This window comes from Crotalus tigris, unplaced genomic scaffold (assembly GCF_016545835.1).
Source record: "Crotalus tigris isolate CLP2741 ecotype Arizona unplaced genomic scaffold, ASM1654583v1 scf7180000019173.45859301935:6455823, whole genome shotgun sequence".
In the NCBI taxonomy this organism is placed as follows: domain Eukaryota; kingdom Metazoa; phylum Chordata; class Lepidosauria; order Squamata; family Viperidae; genus Crotalus; species Crotalus tigris.
This window is the reverse complement of record NW_024097414.1, coordinates 6291803-6312286: the sequence shown is the minus strand read 5'-3', so window position 1 is coordinate 6312286 and position 20484 is coordinate 6291803. Positions and strand designations below refer to the sequence as shown.

General features: G+C 59.3%; 2 protein-coding genes across 6 annotated transcripts in view; one reads left to right on the top strand and one right to left on the bottom strand.

Moving 5' to 3' along the window:
• LOC120315728 (coronin-7-like) overlaps positions 1 to 5795 on the top strand; it is a 30054-nt gene extending 24259 nt beyond the window's left edge. The window contains exons 23-33 of one of the 4 annotated variants that reach the window (XM_039360556.1): positions 245 to 334; positions 833 to 949; positions 1462 to 1597; positions 1683 to 1774; positions 1872 to 1958; positions 3658 to 3742; positions 3828 to 3964; positions 4101 to 4166; positions 4511 to 4589; positions 4687 to 4755; positions 5324 to 5795. In XM_039360556.1, the coding sequence (XP_039216490.1) occupies positions 245 to 334; positions 833 to 949; positions 1462 to 1597; positions 1683 to 1774; positions 1872 to 1958; positions 3658 to 3742; positions 3828 to 3964; positions 4101 to 4166; positions 4511 to 4589; positions 4687 to 4755; positions 5324 to 5703 (1338 nt within the window). In that variant the 3' untranslated portion in view covers positions 5704 to 5795. Of the gene's footprint in view, positions 1 to 244; positions 335 to 832; positions 950 to 1461; positions 1598 to 1682; positions 1775 to 1871; positions 1959 to 2271; positions 2811 to 3054; positions 3583 to 3657; positions 3743 to 3827; positions 3965 to 4100; positions 4167 to 4510; positions 4590 to 4686; positions 4756 to 5323 lie in introns of those variants that run through there. The other 3 variants (XR_005558760.1, XM_039360554.1, XM_039360555.1) reach the window with 3 other exon arrangements.
• A 37-nt stretch (positions 5796 to 5832) lies between these two features.
• Positions 5833 to 20294, bottom strand: GLIS2 (GLIS family zinc finger 2). 2 transcript variants are annotated; one of them, XM_039360561.1, is made up of 7 exons: positions 15812 to 20294; positions 9409 to 9638; positions 9121 to 9299; positions 8610 to 8786; positions 8385 to 8518; positions 7921 to 8039; positions 5833 to 7669 (listed from the first exon to the last, which is right to left on the bottom strand). In XM_039360561.1, the coding sequence occupies exons 2-7, from the start codon at positions 9563 to 9565 to the stop codon at positions 6870 to 6872; spliced, it is 1566 nt and encodes a 521-aa protein (XP_039216495.1). In that variant the 5' UTR covers positions 9566 to 9638; positions 15812 to 20294; the 3' UTR covers positions 5833 to 6869. The 2 variants fall into 2 exon arrangements, with proteins under 2 accessions (XP_039216495.1, XP_039216494.1); XM_039360560.1 differs by lacking the exon at positions 15812 to 20294 and having other exon boundaries at positions 9409 to 15756.
• Positions 20295 to 20484: the final 190 nt, after the last annotated feature.

The window sequence follows — 20484 nt, the reverse complement described above, 5'->3', positions numbered from 1 at the left end:
CCGCACCAACTCTCCAGTAGCTTCGGGAGGGGGCACAAAAACAAACTTTTGTCTCCAGCTAGGCTGGGCATCTGGTGTGTGGAACCCGGTTTCCGCTGCAAAAGGACCCAGCTTCCACCCCACCCCACCCCACCCCGCATTTCTCCTCGCTGGGTTGTGTATTCCCATGGCACCGGTTGGCCAGACGGGCTGTAAGTCTTGGACAGAAGCTTAATTCTACCTCGTCTCTCCTCCGGGAGCTTAGGGTGACACAAGGGTCTTTGTCTATGAGGTGGCCCCAGAGGCCCCCTTCTTCCTGGAGTGCAACAGCTTCCTCTCCTGTGACCCCCACAAGGTAAGGCACCTGCTGGGATGGAGATTTGGAGAAAAAGGGTTGGGACGCTGAGAAATCTTGTCAGGGTGGAGTCTTCACTGAACTCAGCTTCTTTTGACGCTGTGAGGGCCAAAATCTCACATGAGACATTTGAAAAGGCTGCAGAAGGAAAAGAATGGAGAAGCTGCCTTCCTGTCTGCCCCCCCCCAGCAATTTAATGAAGCTGGCTGTCAGGGGGCGGGGGTCTCTGCCAGAAGCTGGAATGGCATCCAAGAGGCGAAGAACTTTGGGGCTGCCCTGTTGACATACCTGGCCATCTGGAGGCCTCTTTCTCTGCCCAGGCCTTTGATCCACATTAAGTGGTTTGGGGCTGCCCTCTTGTGGCTGTCCAGGGCCAGAGTATCCAAGCAGCAGAGAAGACAAGACCTTTTGCAAGACCTCCGGTGCTGGTTGGGGAACTGCTGTTCCTTGCAGGACAACCCGTGGAACTCTCTCTCTCTCTCCCCTCGGCTGCTCTAGGGTTTTCACTTCCTGCCCAAGACAGCATGTGACGTGCAGGAGGTCGAGATTGCCCGGGCACTGCGTCTCCGACAGACCTCCATTGAGCCGGTGGCCTTTCGGGTCCCCAGAGTCAAGGTAGAACATCAGGTCTTCGCTTTTTGAGCTGTGTGTGTGTGTGTTTGTCTGCAGTGGGTGTGTATCTGTGTGCAATGCTCAAACCTTCAGTCCACACTGTCAAGCAGCACTTGCAACTGACCAGCTTCAGTTTGCCACTTGAATGAGTCAGTTCACTCGCACACTCAGAATGCTTCTGTTTCCCACTTTATTTATATGTCCATTTATTTGCTCCAACCCCCCAAAAGGCCCATATGGGGAATGTGACTTTCCTTGGTGCAAACTGCCTATCCTCCAGGGTCTTTTACTTACCTGTAGCCAGACCTGTCCATGGAAGGGCTCACCCTTATCTCCTGCAGCTGCCCAGCAGCTTTTTTCAGGGGAGGGACCTTCATTGGAGGCTCCCAATCTAATATCTGGTCACCCAGTTCAGACCCCTTCCTGTCCAAGAGGCTCAGCATTGCCACTGAGATGCTCCCGGGTGGCTTCTGTGTCCAGCCTCTTACCAGCCACTGGTCATTTCCTTCCCATAGAAAGAATTCTTCCAGGATGACCTTTTCCCTGCCACACAGGTGTGGTGGGAACCTGCCCTGCCAGGCATAGCCTGGTTGAAGGGCGCTAACAAGCAGCACCAAACTGTCAGCCTGCAGCCCAAGGACATGGCCCCAGGTAAGGGGGAAGGAGGGGCCGAGCAGGAGGGCTGAAGGAGCTCAGTGGGCATGAGAACAAGGGGCTTCTGCCTTCCTCCACGCAGTGAGCCAAGCACCCAAGGAAGCCCCCAGCCGGAAATATCTGCCCTCCTCCGTCTACCTGGAAGAGAAGTCTGATGAGCAGAAGAAAGAGGAGGTGAGTCTTTACCCCCCTTGGTCTTCTCACAATGGGGGAAGGGGTGGCTCTTTTGCCTTGGGGTGGAGAAGCTCTCCTTAACACTCATTCTGTACAGCTGCTCAGCGCCATGGTGGCCAAGCTGGGGAACCGAGATGACCCCCTCCCACAGGACTCCTTTGAGGGCGTGGATGAAGAGGAGTGGGTAAGAGCAGTGCTGGGAGGGTTGCACTCTTGCTGGGGGGTGTGGAAGCCTGGCCACTGCCAGCTTCTACAAGCCCAGAGAGATCCGACTCTTCTCTCTTGCGCTCACTTGAGAGCAGCAGCCAGGAAACGGAAGGACCTGCCTCCTTTACACTAAGGGCCGGCTAGCACCAAAGCTCTCTGACTGTGGAGGGTCTTTCTCTTTGGTGGGATGAGCTTGGCTGCACTGCCCACAAGAGAGCTGACCATGGCATGTGACTGCAAGCAGCCATTCCGACATTGCTCAGCCTTGCCCATCTCTTCCTGTTCCTCAGGACTAACTGCAGCCACTGGAACAGACCGATGCCGCCTCCTCAGATCCTGGGATGGAAGGGAGCATCAGACTCAGGCTGCTCCCCTGGGCTCCTCCAGGCGGTTGGCTTCTCCCCTACTTGCTGCTTCTGCTCAGGGGCTGCCCTCCTGCAGGGATGAGGACTCCGACCGCCTGTTTACAGTCACCTGGTGAAGCCACGCTTACTTCCTGAGGACAGCCACGGCTTCCCACCAACAAAGGGGCCCTTGGGGTCTGTCCTTGGCAGGAGCCTTTTCATTCCATCTCCAGTGTGCAAGGCCCCTTCTCGGCTTGCTGCTTTGAAGCTGGTAGGCCAATTGCCTACAAGTGTTCCACCTAGGGCAAGCTGCAAGCTTCCTCAGGGCTCATTCACTGCCCACATGTGCCCAAGTGATTCCAGGCTGGCATCCTGAAACTGGAGAAGCTTTTGCTCACCAGCCTTCTTCCGGGGAGGAAGCTCCTTTTTCCAGCTGATTCTGCCTCGCTAGGTGTAACCCTAACGCAAAAACCTCCTTCCTCCTCTTTCAGTGCCTCCCGAGTCTTTATTCCTTCTGTGCGGCTTCCCAGACAGAAGGACAGAAGCAGTCCCGCAGCTGCCTCTTCCGGGGGGGGGGGACAGGGCTCTCTATTCCAGCTTCCTTCCCTGAGGAAGAGGAAGCAGCTCACAGCCTGCTCCTCGCTGCTGGGGGGGGGGGGAAGGTTACGCCTGGGCTTTCTGACAGCTTGGTGGGAATCTTCCCTAAATTCACGAATTTCACTTCCCCAGTTCTGCCGCCCGGAAAGCGGTTCCAAGCCACTGGGCCGCCCGCTTCGGAGAGAGAGGCCCTTTCTTTGGGCAGCTCCCACCCCAGGCTCGCGAGCCGCTTGGAGGCAAGTTCCCTGCGGATGCGGTCAAGGAACGCCCCCCCCCCCCCGGCGAGTTGGGCGCAGCTCAGGGCCCTGCATCCTTGGGTCTCTCGGCGGGAAGGGTGGCTGGACGGATGCTCCGCGCGCAGCTGGCCCGAAGCTTTCCGGGCTGCCTGCCGGGCAGAAGGGGCAGCGCGGGCCGCTTCGGAGCGATCGCTACGCGCGAAGGCACTGCGTCCGGGATCGGCGCAGAGCGACTCCCCCATGCTCCGAGGCGCGCCTCTCGCGCAGTACCCGAGGCTACCGCTGGAGTCGCCCTCGCGTGCGCCGTCTGGCCGGGCGCTCCGCCCTTTCGGCGCTCCTCAATGGCTGCTTCCGGGACGAAGGGCCGCTCCTTCCGGTCGCGCTCGCCTCGGGGCGTTCTGCGCTGAGCTCCGGCTGCGGACATGGTGAGCGGGCGGGGGTGGGCGAGGGCCGGGGGGGGGTGGGCGAGGGCCGTGGCTGACCGCCGCTGTTTCCGCAGGCCAAGTACCTGGTGCAGATCGTCCTGGTGGGCGCCCAGGTGCTGGGCCGCGCCTTCGCCCGCGCGCTGCGGCAGGAGTTCGCAGGTAAACCGGGCCGGGGGGAGCCGGGTTCGCGTTCTCCGGGCTCTCGGTCCTTGGCGAGACGCTAAGCCGCCTTCTCCTCGAGCAGCCAGCCAAGCGGCCGCCGAGACACGCGGGCGGGCGGGCGCCCAGTCCTGGGCCGCCTCCAGCCTCTCCGGGATCAACCTGCAGGAAGCTCAGCAGATCCTCAACGTCTCCACGCTCAGTCCGGAGGAGATCCAGAAGGTGAGCCGCCTTCCTGGTCCGGGGATCGCGGGTTCGGGCCGGGAGGGCTCTCGTGCAGCGATCCCTGCGCGACGGCGAGGCTGGGAAGCAAAGGGCCGCTGAATCTGATCCGGCGTTGTCTCCTTTTCTTCATTAGAACTACGAGCATTTATTTAAGGTGAACGACAAATCCGTGGGAGGCTCCTTTTATCTGCAGTCCAAGGTGAGTCCAACGGCTCGCTGCCTTGGCGGAGGGGGGGGGAATGACCCACTGGCCGTCTGCTGGAGCTGCTCAGCTTTGTCGACGTTTTAGATCAAAGGCATCTCTCGGCTCCTCCCCCCTTTTTCTGGCAAAGCACTTTTAAGTCCTCCAGATTGGCGTGGATGGGCTGCGTGTGTCACCCGGGTAACCTTGGAAGGTTGCTGCTGCCTGGAGCTGCTAAAACCTCTTCTGATCTGCCCAGGCTTCTCCTGGGTTGTGCTGCCCTCTGGTGACTGCTTGCCGCTTGCAAGCGGGTGGGCTCTCTGCCACACGCCCCTCTGAAGTGCCAATCCTCTGCCCTGCAGGTGGTGAGAGCCAAGGAGCGGCTGGACGAAGAGCTGAGGATCCAGTCCCAGAGGGAACAAGACCCGCCACACAAGCCAGGCACGTAGCATAGCCTCTCTTTTGCACTGGTGTCCCCTCTAAATTAAAGCTAGCCAATAAATTGCCCTTGTGTAGCTGGTCTCACATTGTCTTCAAGGAGGTGCCAGGATGCAGGAGATTCCAGATTCTCACACCAGCTCAATTGCTGAGGTTACAAGACAGCAAGGTTGGTTTGCCCTCTTTGTATATAGCTTCACTGTCAAAACAGCTTTGCACCTACTCCCTCAAGCCCAGAGAGAAAAATATCCTTCCCCAGCTTGCCCTTCTTACAGTGAGGGAAGCTAGTCAGGCCTTGCCTGAAATAATGCCAACCTGCCTCCTGATGGCATTTCAGTGAAGACCAGGAAAGATTCCCCTCTCAAAGTGGAAAATTATGGTCGATTGTCCAAGCATGCCATGTTCTCCCAGAATGCCTGACCACTGCTTGTGGGATCTTGCCTGGTCCGATTGCCCAAGGCCAGCTCTGCTGCTGTGGGCCACGCATGACACGAAGCCAGAATGTGGATAGCTTGGGTTTTGTTGTGGCATCATGGCTTAAATGGGCGGGAGGGTACGTGAAGCCATTTTTTCTTTGAACACCTCCCTTCTGGTCCCTGGACACAGACCAACTAGAGACATCACCAGCACCTAGCAAGGCTTTTTGTGTACTTTATTGTCATAATCATCCTCTCTTCTGGAGGACTGGTAGGTCAAGTTATAGCTTATCTTTTTGTCTTAAAACTATACACAAACAGAGGCAAGGGGAGGGCATCACCCCCAACATAACCTACAATCAAAAGGCACTTTGAAACAGGAAAACACTGACAGCCTGTGCCGTGTGTGCATCAGCTCTGAGGCCAAGTTGCCCAGCAGGATGCTTTGTGAGTGGGGGGCCCCACAGCAGGCATGCATGTGCTTGGGAGGCCAGCTCCCCTGCCCAGGTAGTTCTGGATCCTTGGCACTATGTAGACCATTGAAGGTGTGCCAGGAATCGTCTGCAGGGGCTGTGCAAGGGTGGTGTAAAGATGGCACTGTTGCAGGCCCTTCGAAGGGGAGTTCCCTGGGGGGGGAGGAAATACAGGGGGGGATATCCAGAGATGCCCTTTCTAAGAACGTGAATGGAAACATGGAGTGACCCACCAATACAAGGAGGGCAGTCAAGAGGTGATCTGGGTTGTTCCAGGAGGAGGAGGGGGAGGTGGGCCTGCTTTTATGGTATGTTATCCTCCCCAGACCCCAGCTATCTCCTGGCCAGTCTTTGACAAGTTCATGGCTTCCTGCTGGAAGATGTACACCATCTTTCCTCGGATCTGCATAAAGGATGCCAGATTGCCTGGTGCTCTGCTTTCCTAAAAGCAAGGGAGAGAGTACCCCTCCCCCCATGAGAAGAAGGGGCTCTTGCAAGGTTTACAGGGCAGAAGCAGCCCAGAACCCAGCACAGACTGAATCTTCATCCAGGGATGGTTTGCTGTCTTCCCATCTTCACTGCCTCTGTAAGACTGTTGCACAGTTTTAATATAAGAAACTGCTTATAGGGGGAATTGCACAGTTCAATTCCTCCACGTCAGGGAACGGTCTCATCAGCAGCACACAGAATGGTGTGCCTTGTCATAAAGGCCTGAACCAGGCAGAAGCTCTGGGCCCAGGAGGGAGGCAACTGATAGCACCTCTTCCAGGATTGGCTTCTGAACAGTAGCCAATGGGGGAGGAAAAGGCCTCTGAGCCACAGGGTGACACTGCTAGGCTCCAAAGAAAAAATGGGGGACAAAGGAAGCACCCCAAAGGTAGACGGGAGCAAACTGGGCACAGCGAGGCCTGCAGTGTGGCTGCCACCACCAAAGGGGTGACAAAAAGAAGAAAGCAGCTTTGGGCAAGATTCCTTCAAGTGGGCTCCCCCAGATTTTTTTGAGCTAAAGCAGGACTGAGAAAAGGGGAGTCGGGTTGAGGTGTCCTTGCTGGGAATGAACCAACCAGCGCTGCTTCCTACATTGGTGCTCCTGTGTCTGTCCTGCTTGGCATTAGGCAGAACAGGGAGAGGGGAGGGTGGAATTCCTGGTTGCTGCACTGGGAAGCTTCTTATTGCTTTGCTCAGAAGAGATGCCCCCCCCTTGTGAAAAGCCCCAGTAGCCATGTGGAGAGGGAGAAACCAATGGGGGCAGAGAGAGAACAGAACTTTCTTGATTCCCAGGAGCAGCTCGGCAGGTCTTCGTCACAAGGAGTCTTGTATCACTTGCCTGGATTGAATGCTGAAAAGTCTCTGGGCAAGCTGGTGTCCCAGTCCTCCTCCTTGCTCTTCCCTGCTTAACTCACCACAGCTTCCTTCAGCAAAACAGAGCCAGCTGGGATCACCACCCAGCCTGGCGGCAGAGCTTCAGCGGTTGCCCCAGAGTTCATCCCAGTGGACAGGTCCAGGATGCCCCCAGGGAGCAGCGAGAGGCTGTCCGTGGTTGTCCGCAGCCTGGCCAGTTTCACTCTCTCACTGGCCTCCTTGCATCGCTGCAATCCTGCTGACTGGCTGCTGCTGCCAAAGTCACCTTTGATGGGCCGGGCCCTGCTTTCCTGCCCTCGCTCAACTCCTGCCTTGGCAGAGGTGCCGGCCAGCAAGGACATCACCGGCAGCCCCAGGCTGCCCACTGAGAAAGGGGAGGCCAGCAGGGGGTTCTTGGCCAAGTTCAAAGGGGCAAGTGTGGGGCTGGGCAGGCCCGCGATGGCAGCCGTACCCAGCCCGCCGCAGGTTAAGGTGCTGAGATCCAGGGGGGCCTGTGGGAGCGGGAGAGGCAGGCTGTGGCTGCTAAAGAGGGCGGCCGGGGTAGGCATGATGATCTGTGCCCCGCCGAGGTACGGCCTGTCAGCCATGAGGGAGGGGGGCTTGGTGGGGGGCTGCAGCTTCAGCAGCTCCTGCTGCTCGCGGGTGATGAAGTGCCCATGGGCCTTGATATGCTTGCGGAGAGAGCTGGGGTCGGTGTAGCGCTTGTGGCACCCGGGCATCTTGCAGTGGTAGGGCTTGTCCACGTAGTGGGTGCGGGTGTGCTTGAAGCGGTCGCTGGAGTTGGAGTAGCGCTTGCTGCAACCTTCATAGGGGCAGAGATAGGGCTTCTCCCCTGCAGGGAAGAGGAGGTAGCAGGGCTGCTTCAGGGAAGGAGGCATAGCCTGCCCTGCCCACCGTAGCTTTCCTCCCTCTCCCCAGCGGGGCAGGGGGGGCTTTGGAGAGGCAAGGGAGGACCCCACCCCCCAGGCCAGCCATCCCATGACCCTCTGCAGGGACAGTCAAGGCAATTGGAGCCTGGTTGGCCCTTGTGGGGGTAGGGCCTGTCTGCAAGGAAGCTTATTGGGGGGCCCCAATCGGACTCACCTGTGTGGGAGCGGTTGTGGATCTTCAGGTTTTCTAGCCGGGAGAAGCTCTTGTTGCAGGTGGGGCAGCGATGGGGCTTCTCATTGGTGTGTGTACGGATGTGGATCAGCATTTTGTACCTGCAGAGCAAAATACGTTCACAACAGGGTGGCGGGGGGGGGGATTGGGGGCCTGGCTCTTTTCACTGCTCTAGCACTTCAACAGCTGGGAGGGCCCGTTGGCCCAAAGTGGCCTCCAAAGACCAAGGGCGGGCTTTCTGCCAGGGCCATAGGAAGTCGGCTCACAGAATGGCTTGGCAAGTCATGGCCTTGGGCCACAGCTGGGAAGCCAACAAAATGGCCATGGGGAAGCATGACCAGAGCAGCCATGGCCCCGCCCTGCAGGAGCAGCTCCCAGGGAATCTGTGCTCCACAGTGGCTGGCCAAGGCAGGTCCACACCCTCCCAGCAGCATGGAAAGGATTACCTGGCATTGAAGCCCCGGCCATGGCGGGCACAACCCTCCCAGTGGCAACGATAGCCAGCATCCTTCTCTGGCTTCACATGAAAGTCATTGACGTGGTCCACAAGGTCTTGCAGGAGATCAAACAGCTGGTTGCACTGTGCGGGGAGAGCAAGGCCTGGGGTCACTGGAGGAGAGCACAGATCCCCTGGCTTGGTAGAGGCGGTTTTGAAAGGAGACCCTGCTCACCTTCGACCAGCGGCACACCAGCTGCTTCTGCACAGCTGCATCCAAAGAGAGGCGCTTCTCCTTGGAGGGTGCCAGAAAAGCGGAGGCAGGCAGGTGCAGGGACCCTCCTGAGTTCAGAGGTAGGAAGAACTGGAAGGAGCTGCGGAGGCTGTCAAGGTAGCGCAGGGACTGCAGATCCTAGAAGGGGCAGGAGTGATAGTTGGCTGGCAGCCCATTTCCCCCCCCCCTTGAGTATAGCTAGTGAATGTTTCTGTTCTGCAAAGGGCAGCAGAAGAGGCCCCCTCCCCAGGCTTGGTAACACAGGAGGGTCTGCCCCAGCTTTCCAGGAGAAAACTGGAAAAGCCTCATTCTCAAGAGCTGGAAGTAGAGTCGGCTGCTCAGAAAAGCTGCTGGGTGTGGCCAGGCCAGGGCGAGTCTCTCTGCTTACCCTCCCCCCCCATCTTGCTCAGGAGTGTCAGAGGACGAAAAAGAGCTTTGGCACACGCGTGTGCTTCATGAGCTGGACACTCACGCGCATGCTGGTGCAGTTCACCAGCTCCCCATTGCTCTGCCTGTCGGGAGAGGTGGATGTGCTGCCGCTGGGGGTGGAGTCCCGGCCTGGCGGAGAAGGGGACAGGCTCAGGTCAACCGTGGGAGGCGAGGAGAACCGATGGTCTCTCTTGTCTTGGCATTGGGGGTGTGGCTGGAAGCCTGGAAGGGGCAGAAGACGGATCGGAATCAGCAAGTGGGGTGCCCCGTCCCCTCCCCCTTCCCGCCAGCGAGGTAACAGCCCAGCCCCCCTTCCCTGGCTGCTACTCACCATCCGGAGGGGAGCCTGGGCCCACTGCCAGGTAGCCCTTGTCCTGTGAGACCGGGCACAGAGCTCGGCCCTTGGTGCTGCCCGTGTGCTTCTCTCGCACGGCTGGCAGTTTGGAGACACTCAGCTTGAGGTCCAGGGGCTCGTCCAGGGAATGCATGGAGGGCCAGCAGCGAGAGAGCAGGCTGCTCTGGTCAGCTGGACTGAACTGGGGGGGGGGGACTTCTGCCGTCCTGCATGGGAATTGGGAAGGCAGGGATGTCTCACTGGTGTTCCAGCCTGTGCTGTTTCCCCAACGGATCCTCTGGCTCTGCCTGCCCCAAAGCTGCTCTAGGGAGAATCCACCACGAGGTTTGCCCCCCCCCCGCTGACTACTTCCGGGGGTGCAGGGGGAGGCTGGTCAAGTCGCTTGGGTAGCCTCCTCCTCTCCACAGGGAAGGGTCTGAGGGGGCCAGCAGGTGGAAAACCCTAGCTGGTTGCTCCCTGCTCTCCTCCCGCTTCACCAGCCAAAACCCCCAGGAGATTTGGGGCGCAACAGGAGAGGGGGAGAGTTGCGAAAGCAAAGCCATCAAGCTACCCTCGCACCAGGCTCTCACTTTGTGGGTGCCAGTACCCTCCCCCACAGGAAGGCCTTCCAATTACAAACAGCTGCTCCTTGTTCTTCCCTGCAGGCTGTGGAGCTGCATAGGGAGGGAGGGGGGTGCTTCCTGGCCCTGGCTGGGGAAAGGGCAGCAGGAAGGCCTCCCTGGGCACAAAGCAGCCAGGGGCTGGACAAGGAGGGCAGCTGGACACAGGGCGACCCTCAGGAAGGAGCCCCAAGCCTTGCTAAATCCTATTTTCAAGGAGGCTGTATGAAATCGGAGCGCCCACTTCACCGGGAGGGGCAGGCCTGGGCACCCGACGTCTGCCGGGAGCCCAGCGACGGGCCGGGCCCAACCAGCCTCCCCTCTCCCGATACGGCCCCCCGCCCGCAGCTCGGCGGCCTGAAGCAGCGCTCCGCGCCCTCCCGGCGAGCCAAGCGGGCCTGCTCCTGACACGTGTCTCCGCCTTCTTCCCCGCCCCCTCAGGCCGGCCTTCCCGAGCTTGCCAAGGGCCGGCGGTCTCCGCACTCGAGCCCCGCCGCTTCTGACACTCTGCCCATGCTCAGAGAACGCAGCGCGCGCTGCTTGACTGAGTCGCAGGCGGTCCTCGGTGCGGTTTCGCCCAGAGCCGCGGCTGCTGGTTTTCCTCTGGCCGGGCCTCCTCCGCACCCCCAGCCGCAACCGAGGGCCGGCCTGGCGCAGGAAGGGGCGGCGTGCGCTTCCCTCCTCCGCAAAGCCTCCGGGCAGGCAGCGAGGGCCCCCCTGGCGCTCTCCGTGGGCCTGGCATGCGCGCCCTCCGCCCCCCTCCCCGCCAGGCTCTGGGCGGCACCTGCGAACTCACCCGACCCGGATGGCGCAGGCCGGCTCCTGCTCGCCCTCCCCGCCGGCCTTGGCGCTGGGCCCGGCCGGGCTGCGGCTCAGACATGCTGGAATGCGCAGGCCCCTCCCTGGAAGTGGGGGGGGGGGGCAGGCCGCAGAGGGAGGAAGGCACCGCGGCGAGGCCAGCGCCAGAGTCTGCAATGCAGAGGCGGGGGAGGGGGGGGAATCACAACACCTCGCATTTGAGAGGGGGGCAAAGATCTTTGCAATCCCCACACACATACAGGCACACACCCCCCCCCCGCTCCACACTCGGGCCAGCCTGAGGCGCAGTGGGGAGGGAGGGTGCTTCTGGCACCGACCTACACCCCATTCCTCTTCCTGTGACCGAGTGAAGAGGGGAGGGCAGTAATAAAGGAGATGCAGCCTGGCTGGGCGCAGAGCAGCTGGAGGGAAGGATGCAGGTGTCAGGCCCCACTATGGGCCTCTCCCAGAGGAAGCCCTGGCTTAACCCAGCCCCTACCCTGGCACAGCCGCACCCCACACCTGGTGCAAAGCGGCCTGGATTGCTACCTGAACAGCCACCAGGGCCCACGAGAGAGAATGCACCCAGAGGAGAGACAGAGGCAGTACACATAAAGATGCGGAAAGTTGGGAAAAACCAGACCCCCCACACACACAAAATACAGGCCACAGCAGGGCAGGCGTGGCTCAGGGGAGCCCTTGCCCACCTCCTAACACATAAGCCACTGCTGCTGCTCTGCCTCCGCCTAACGTGGGGGCCCTACTTGGGTCCCCACCCTATGCCAATCCCTCTTCCGCATGGAAAGCCCCCTTTGCCCAGTCCTGGCCCCTCCCCCAGGAGGAATGCCTGAGCAGAGTCCAGCCTGCCCCAGGGGCCTCTCGCTCTTTAGTGCCAGGAGCTTCCTGGCAGAAGAGTCTCTGGTCAGCTTCAACCCTGGCAGGCACCAAAAACCAACCACATGGCCAGGGCCTTGTATCTCCTGCCCCTTCAGAGGGCCAGGTCCACACAGCAAGCATTTGGATCAAGGCTCCAGGATGCTCTGGTGGCAACAGCCTAGGGCCCGGGCAGTCTGGGAGAGGCCCTAATGTAGTGTCCTCAGGATGTGAGCACCGTTTCCCAGGCAGAGAACCTGGAGCGACAAAGGAGGAGCTGCTGCCCTTGCTCTGTGGAGCAGCCCGCTGCCTCTGTGGAGTCTGGCCTCCTCCCGCTGCCCCGCCATATTCCAATGGCCTCACTGGATTCCTGAGCTGCTCCCAGGAGCTGAGCTGGGTGGGACACTGGATGGGAAGCAGCTCCCCCGCCCTGCGCGGCGGCAACAGCTGCCAAACCAAACTGGCCCCAGAGCAGAACATTCCTGGGAACAAGCCTTCCCAGAATCCAGAGGAAGTCGACTGAGAGAGCCGCTTCCAGGAGGGGCCAGCAGGCCTCCCTCCACAGATGTGCAGAGGCACCTAACGTCCCTCCAGTGTTGGCCAACAGGACACTGAGGGGAGGGCGGGAAGGAGCATCCAAGCCAAGCCTGGCAGACGGCAATAGCCGTCTTGCTGGCAAAACCCTCCCCAGCTGTTCTCTTAAGGCTTTGGCACTTCAGGGGGAGGCTGGATGCCTGGGCATTTGGGGCAGAGCTGTCCCCACCCACTCCATGCCTGGGCACAGCTCCCTGCTCCTTCAACCCTGGCAGACCCACCTCACCACTTCCCTCCTGTACTGACTCATATCAACGCCAGCCAGGCAAGGACTGGATGTGGTCAGGAAGCGGCCAAGAACATAGCGCCCTTCTTCCAGCCGCCCCTGATTCACAGCAGGCAGGTCCGCTCCAGGAATGGTACCCTGGAGGGTTCTTCCAGGGACTCTCATTCTTCAGGATTGCCCCACTGGCGGGTGAAGGGCTGTTGCCTGACAGACCACACCAGCCTGAAGGAGACCACCTCTCTGGTGGGGAGGACAGTTTAAAATCAGCCTTTGGTGCCTCTGCCTGGCTTTCAGCACCAGCCAGGGTGGGGGAGTCCCCCAGGTGGTCTCTTTGCTGAGGGGCTCCAGGCTCAGGATTATATGGAGAAGCAGCTGCACAGTTTAACCAAATCACAAGCCACTAGTCCTCCTTATCTTCAGGTAAAGAGGCAGTTCTGCCTTTTTCTACTCTCCAATCCCTCAGAATATATCAGGAAAATAATGGGACTACCGATCCTAGCAGATCAATGGATTATATATAGCTCATTAAACCTTTGGAGTAAATATGTACACCAGGGTGTATTCCTTTTTATTTATTCATGATATTTATCTTATTTTTCCAGTAAAACAGAGTGCAAGGCACCTATAATAAAATACCAACAACTTCCATCTAGTTACCTGTTCTTCCTCTCCAAGAAACAGGACTAAAACATCAGCGCTTGAGATAAACAAAATCAACATGAAACCACAGTTATTACTAAGTTGAATTAAACTCCCAAAGCCCATCTAGTGGGGATGTGGGGGAGCAAGGCACTGGCAAAACCTTCTGACAGGAAATCTCCAGGGGTCCCTCAAATGTGCCCCCACCCACTAGCAGGAAGTCAGAGTTGGCTCTGTCCAGCTGGCCCACCTAGGAGTTTTCCTCCCACTCAGCTGCAGGTGCTTCTTGACTGGGGCCCCGCCTGCTCTGGGCAAAGCGCACTCCTGGCCATGATCCGGGCACCTAGCAGGCCCCTCCCAATCTGTGCAGCACAACCCTGTCTTTTCGGCTGTGGAGAGGCCCAGGTTCACCCCACAGAGCTGGCTGAAGGCTGTCCCAGGAGAGGCTTGGGAAAGCATCACACCTGGGGAAGTCACAGGTAGGATTCAAAGTGAATGTGCTGTCAAGCTCCCCAGAAAACAGCTATGGACAGTGCCTAGGGCAGGGATCTGTTCAGTTGGCAGTACCCCCTCTGCTCAGTGGCCAGCTCACCTCCCTTCCAGTGAGAGCAACTCCTTTCCTGTCTCTCTCTTTCCAAATGTTCTGCAGGCCAAGACATCTGCCCTCCCCCCCCCCGTCCACCCGAGCACAGCTCTGCCTCCTTGGGTGCAAGACAGCCGATGGCAGCCTGAATTACTACTTCACCTGGGCAGCTGCCAAGCCCCAAGAGATCTGCGGAGACACAGTTGTAACACAAAGTCAGCCTAAAGGAGGGGGTAGGGGGAAAGCAGGAAGGAGATCACCATGCCCCAAGCCTTTGAGTGAGGGGCAGCCCTGGGAGGACTCTGCTTGAGGGGGGAGCAGCCCTTGGCAGCTCCCTGCCCTGGCAGTCTGGCAAGGCAGTTGGCAGCCTTTTTCTCTCTCCTACCCCTTCTGGAAATTGGAGGCAGCTGGACACATGGACCTGCAGCCTCTTCGGAGCAGGCGAGAGGGGCAATCTTGCACTGACCAGTGCCCCAAGTGTGCTCACGGCCAGCCCCTAGCTTTAGGGAAAGGCAATCATACAGTGTAAGATCCTGAGAATCACCCAGAGCCCCCAGACTCAAAAGCAAGGGGGCCCTCCGATGGCAGGAAAACTATCAAGGACATGGGAGACAATCAAGCTTCGCCAGTCTCTGTCGTTGAGGGTTTCCAGCATGATGAGAAAGGGGCGTTCTTGGGGTCCTTAGGCTGCCCTGCCCGCATCTTAGCCAGACAAGCTCCCCCTAAGGGCATCACTACTCCCACTCCTGCCCTCCAAGCTGCTGCTCCTCGCTGCAGTGCCCATTCAACCACAAACAGTGGGCAAGAGGTCAGCCCTGGCCAAGGAAAGGGAGGGTAGTCAGATTGAAGGGTTGGTGAGCTAGAGAGAGCCGCTAGAGTTTCTGAGAAGGCCCCCCCTCAACAGGCACAGGTCTCATGAGCAGAATTTTCCCCAGAAAATGGGGGGGGGGCAGAAAATGCCAGTGCTGTGGGAGACACCCAACCAGGCTGGGAAGGGTGGGGGCTCCTTGGGGGGGTCAACCCTGCAGCCTTCTGCTCAGGTAAAGCTGGGAAGGGTGTTGACTGGAAGGGGAAAGGGAGGCAAGGTCAAGTCCACCTCCCACTCTGGTGAAGCTGCCTGGCCTTGGAGCCAGAGCAGCCCCTGTGCCCAGCGCGGGCAATGGCTGTCCCTGGCAGCTTCCCTTCAGGGGTGCAAGTCCTCACCATTCCCAATGTTTTCTGGGTGGCAGCGCAGAGTGCAGTGGCCACATCCAGGTTTTCCTGCTCTCCGGTGGGCCACTGCCTCCGCTGCTCTGTTAAGCATGCTTGGGTGGCTGTCAGCAGGGAGGGGCGTCTTGCAAGGACATTCCTGCTCCTCCTGGGTATTCTGCTGGCTCCCCAACAAACCGCAGATCCACCCCTCTTGCTCAGACCCCCCACTGACTGCATTGGGTTGCAGGCCTTGGTCCTTCCTGCCGGGCCAGGAGATGCTATGCACCAATGGGCTGTGCCCTGAAAAACTGTCTTTAGCTGGAAGATCTGCGGCCGACAGCCGGAGAAGACCAGGAAGGCAGGACCCCTGCTTGCTGGAAGGGGATCCCCACTGCCAGTCCCAAAGGACCTTGGAAGAAGGGCTAGCCCAAAGCTCCCTGGGTTCCCGTGTGCACTGAGGGAGCCCCGGCACTCCTTTCTTCCCCTTAGGCTGGCCTGGAAGAATCATTTCAAGGCAGGGGGGGGGCTTTGCTCAGGCAGAGAGTGCGCAGCCCGACGATCGCGGTCCGGGCAGCCTCCCCGGTCCTCCCACGAATAGCCATGGGTGCAAAACCCCCAGGCAAGGCGCGGGGCAGGGGCGTCGCGCGCTCAACGCCGGGAGCTGTGATTCCCATTGCGGAAAGCAAGCAAGCAAGCCAGAGAAGGGGCGGCGGGCAGCGGCCGGAGGTATAATGGCTTCCAGCAAAGGGCAGGCATGTTTTGCCATCACGACGGCCTCCCCTATTTCGGTCCGATCTATCGTCTCCCCCCCCCCCGGTCTCAAAGGCGCCACCTCCCTCCCCGACCGATTTCTCGCCTGTGCCCCCGTCGCCTTACCTTGGCGCTGGCCGGGGGGCGGAAGTGAGGGAGGCGTCTCGGCGCGGCTTTGTGCGCGCCCCCGGTGGCTTCGCGATCGGGCGGAGGGGCGCGGGAGCGGCGCTGGGGCTGCGCTCTTTGCGGAGTCCTGGCAGGCTTTCACCTGTGGGAGCGACCTCCGGGGGGCGTCTCGCCACTCCGCCTCGGCCACCCCCACCGGCACCGATGGGGCGCACCGCCGCAGCGCCACATCTGCGCCTCGGCAGGGAGGGCGGGCGCAGAAGATGCCGCGCGAGCGAGGGCGGCGGCGGGGGAAGCGAAGGGGAGGGTCTCTCCGGCTCCCCTCCTCCAGCTTTGGCCCGCGGGGGGCGAGTCCGGCGCGGATGGAGGCGGCGCCTGCTCGAGGGGAGGGGCGGGAGGCGGAGGCGGCGAGGGCGAGCGGCCCCTTCCCCTTGTTCTGATCGTCTACCTCCGGCTACGGATCTACGGAAGAACGTTCGGCTTTCCGCGCCAAGCTGGACGGAGCGGCGCCCCGGCGCCCTCCCAGCGGCGGAGGGGGCAGCACGCCAGCCTGCCTCTTCCGCCGGCGGGGAGCAGCCGGGACAGGCGACGATGACAGGGCCGATAGGCAGCCGGGCCGAGCAGCTGTTGCGCTTGGCGCCCTCCTCGCGGGCTTCCTAAGGTTCGCGCCCGGCCCGCTGCCTCTCTGAGAGAATGGGCGGGCGGGCAGACCGCTGAAGGAAAAGATCGACGGCCGTGTCTGCTCTGGGATTTGCCCTCTTCACCTTCGGGCGCAGGCCGGCCGTCTCGGCCGTTCCCTGCGGGCGCCGCTCTAGGAAGGATGCTCAGATGCCCGATCCCCCGCCCGCCTGCGCCAGGGCCGCCTGCTGCGAAGGGAACCTGCTGCCCTCGCCCGCCCCGCCGCCTAACTGGACGGCTGACTTCGGGTTCCTCCGCCCAGCAACCAGGGCCAGGCCCCGGCGGACGGTGGCTCCCCTTGCGCAGACGGCAGCGCGGGCGGCGGCGGTTCCTTCCGGAGGTGGAGGCGGCGCCACCCGCCCAGATAGGAAGCGCGGGGTCCGGCGCGGCGGGCGGAGCTTCTCGTGCCTGCCCGAGCGGAGCGGGGACGCCCTTGCCGGCCAGGGTGGGGTGGGGGGTCTTCGTGGCTGCTCTGCCGGGCCGCCGACTATCCGGGGCCGCCCCTTTGCGCCGGGCTTGGGATGCTGCGACGTCGGCAGGGAGTTCCCCGGCCTTCTTCGTGGCAGGCCGGCCTTGGCGCCCTTCTTCCTCCGTCTTATGAAAGGCGGGCAGCGGCTGGCTGGCGTCCGGACTGAGCATCCGGAGGCCCCCGGTCGCCAAGCGGCCCCTTCCGGAAAAGGCGTCCAGATGCGAAAGCCGCTTTCTCTCTTTGCTCTCCTTCCTTCCGCCGGGCTCCTCGGCGGCACCGGGCAGCCCGGCCTAGCAAGAGCAGGAGATTCTCAGATCTCCGCCCGGCTAGACCTCCTCCTGCTCCTCAGCCCGGGCCACCGATCCGCGCCTCTCGGGATGCCTCGGGCGCGTCTTTCCTGGCCGAGGCCAGCTGCCACTGGGACTCTGCTGACCACCGTTGCTTGCGGGGAGTGGGGGGGGAGAGCCCTTCCTCCTCTTTGGCAGGGAGAGGCCTGGCCTGGCAGGACTAAGCCTGGTCTCTAGTCCGGATGGAGAAGTTCCCCAAATGCCACACCGCAGCACTTCCCCCTGGTGCCCCCAGGGCCCAACTTCAGAGACTAGGCACCTGTGCAGAACTGGAGGCCCAGCACTTCCTTGGAAGCGTCCTTGTGGTACCGTCCCCATTTTGGAGCATCTGCTGGGGGCTTCACGGTGAGTCATGTATCCTTCCTGCCACCAGAGGACTGCTAAACCTGACCCCATCATGGCAAACTGGGTACTGCCCAGGAACAGGGCTTCAGTGGGTTTCCTTTCCAGACTCTGGCACTCGCCCTCAGTACTGCAACTGAATAAGTAGCACATGATGCAACTGTCACCTGCCCTTTCTATTTCAATGCGCAGCCTTTTTGTCACAGAGATTTAGGACCAGGTGCAATATTTCTTCTACCTGGTCTTCACAACAACTTGGTGAAGTAGTTTCTGGCAGGGGTCGCCTGATTGTCATGCTCAGGCTATCTTTGGGGCCTGATCCAGTGCTAGGCATTGGATAAGAATTGTCAACATAACTAATTTCCCCAGGCAACTTCTTGGGGAAAGCATCCCAATCCCCTTGCACATTCCCTAACAATTGAATCATTAGGTGTGTGTGAGGGGGGAGCTGAAATTGATTCATCTAAAACTGAGTTGGAATTGGTGGCCTCCAGTTTAAATTATTTCAGTGTTTATGTCTGGGTCTGCTAATCCCAAGCAAGAAAAAAAAAATGATGGTAGTTGGGGGAGTGCTGGTAATAATGGCTAATGGTTTGCCATCAGCCTAGGTCAAACAGCTCTTTGGAAGGCCTTAAGAACAATTGCTCTTAAGACCTGTTTCCCAGAAGAGGGGGGTGAGTGGGGAGAGGACTCAAGCTTTTTCAGCACCTCCAAGAAGAAGGCTTTTTCACTCAAGTGAAAAAACTGAACTCTTTGCACTTTTCCCTTTTGTTGCTAGAATTGTTCTTATGTGCCTATGATGATTCTTATCTGTTTTTTTCTGCTCTGTCTTCCTGGCACCTTGTATTTTATGTTTGTGATTTGTGCATCATACTTCAGATCCAGTTCAATTTAAAAATGGGAGAAACCAAATAAACTCTGAAACTAGTTGGCTGTACTGTATTCTCTTAGCTAGAGTTTTAGCCTCTGGTTGTGGTGCAGACCCTCCTCAGCAACAGCACTTGAGTGGGGAGGGAGCACTGAGCATTTCCACAAGTGATTTACTCCTCCAACTCTTTTTGGGACATTCTGCCTCTAACAAAGACTAGTTTTCTGTTGTTCCTTACTGTAGGGAACTGAAATGCTCTGGTCAAAGGGTCTGCCTCCAAATCCATATTGAGAGGGACCCCTGGAGTCAAGAAACCAAGTTGGGTCCAAGATGCCTTGAGCAGGATTGGGGCAAGAATGCTTGTCCTGTTTTGGCATCCCTTTCTATGGGGCAAAGAGGAAGAGGAGATGTCAAAAGGAAAACCAGACTTGTTGACCTTCAGTCTTGGGAACTGTAAACGTGCAACATGCGATTTGCAGTCAAGCTGGGTCAGTTCAGTTCAAAGATATGGAAGGAGCTGCCCTTTGACTTCCTGACCCTCCAACCTCTTTTGCAGGTTGGGGCTGATTCTCAATATGCTCCCCATGTGGAGTGTGACTTCTTTGGTCTTGGCTAGCAGGGTGTGATCCCATTGGGGCAATTGTCTTGACTACGACGAACGCTTCAGATTCTGCTGCAGGGACTAACCAGGTCACGTCATCCTGGTTAGATCCAGTGCTGCTGCTGTTGCACACAGGCTCAGACTGAATTCAAGAGTACTCCAGCTGCAAGTTCGTCTCCCTTCAGGCCCATAGCCCAGCCTTTCCTTGTATCTTCTCTGGACGATCACTTCAGGAAGGAAGAGGCATCAATGCTGGCAGAGCCAGTTCACCCATCGGCTTTTCTAGTGACCAAGACCACACTCCTCTGCCTGCATGGGCCGGGTGCCCTCCCCAGGCCAGCACTAAGACTTAAACTGCACCCAGCCATAATGGTGACACTTGGGCTTTGCTTCGCATTGGCCAATTTGACAATGCATATGGCATGAAACTAGCCACAATGGTGGGAGTCGATGGGTATCTCTTCCTACAGCACTGAGATAGTTTGCCTTGGTTAGTGTAAATGTAATCAAAGTGCTGGGTCATACAAGTTAGCTTAATTCACCTTGACTTAGCGTTTTGTGGGAGCCTGGCCAGAAGGTGCCTTTGGTCACTTTTTCCCTGGGGGGGGGAGAGAAGGTGGCAGTGGAAGGCTGAGCGGTGAGCACTCTGTAGTAGTTGAAGTCAAGAAGGACCCCTGTGGCCAGCTCCATCCACCATGTGGCCAGAGCATAAGACTGCCAGGCTAAAGAAGCCCATGAGAAGGGGATCAGGTAATCCCTCAGCAAGGAGGGTAGCCCCAGGGCAGGCATTGTCTGGTACATCAAGGCCCAGCCACCAGCAAGCAGGCAGAGTGTAGTGAAGCTTCTCCAGCCCTTCCAGCAAGTGGCTGGCCTTGGGCAGTGCTTGGAGGCCACTCCAGTGCTTGATTTGCTGGGCACAATAAATTTAATGGGCCTTGGCCTGGCCCACTCCTTAAGCTGGTTGTTTGCATAAATTGCATGGAAACTGACCCCTATTGCAAGTTCCAGTCAAGGCAGAGGTCCGTGTCCAATCAGCTGTGTGGGACTACAACTCCCAGCATCTCTATTTGGCCAAAGCAAGGCTTCTCCAGGAGCAGCTGGCCTGACTCTGCAGCCCCCGCCTGTCCTCGGCCACAGCCTTAGGGCTGAACCAGGCAGCCCCCCCCCCCCGCAGTCAGTCAGGGAGCACCAAAGGCTCCCCACGCTTCTCGCCCCTTCCTCCTGGAGACGCTCGGCGCTGGCAGCCGCTTTGGGGAGCAGGGCAGCAACCCCAGCCTGGCCGGGAGAAGCCGGGCTCTTCCTCCTCGCCTCCGGAGCGGATGGCCCTTGGTAGGGCAGGCGGGGACTCGGCCACTTGGCCCCCCTCGG

Coding starts and splice junctions, on each gene's coding strand:
- GLIS2 (XM_039360561.1), bottom strand. CDS start 9,565: ATGCATTCCCTGGACGAGCCCCTGGACCTCAAGCTGAGTGTCTCCAAA. Junction 9,300..9,408: donor CCCAGGCTCCCCTCCGGATG/GTGAGTAGCAGC, acceptor TGCCCCTTCCAG/GCTTCCAGCCACACCCCCAA. Junction 8,040..8,384: donor GGCCGGGGCTTCAATGCCAG/GTAATCCTTTCC, acceptor TTTGCTCTGCAG/GTACAAAATGCTGATCCACA.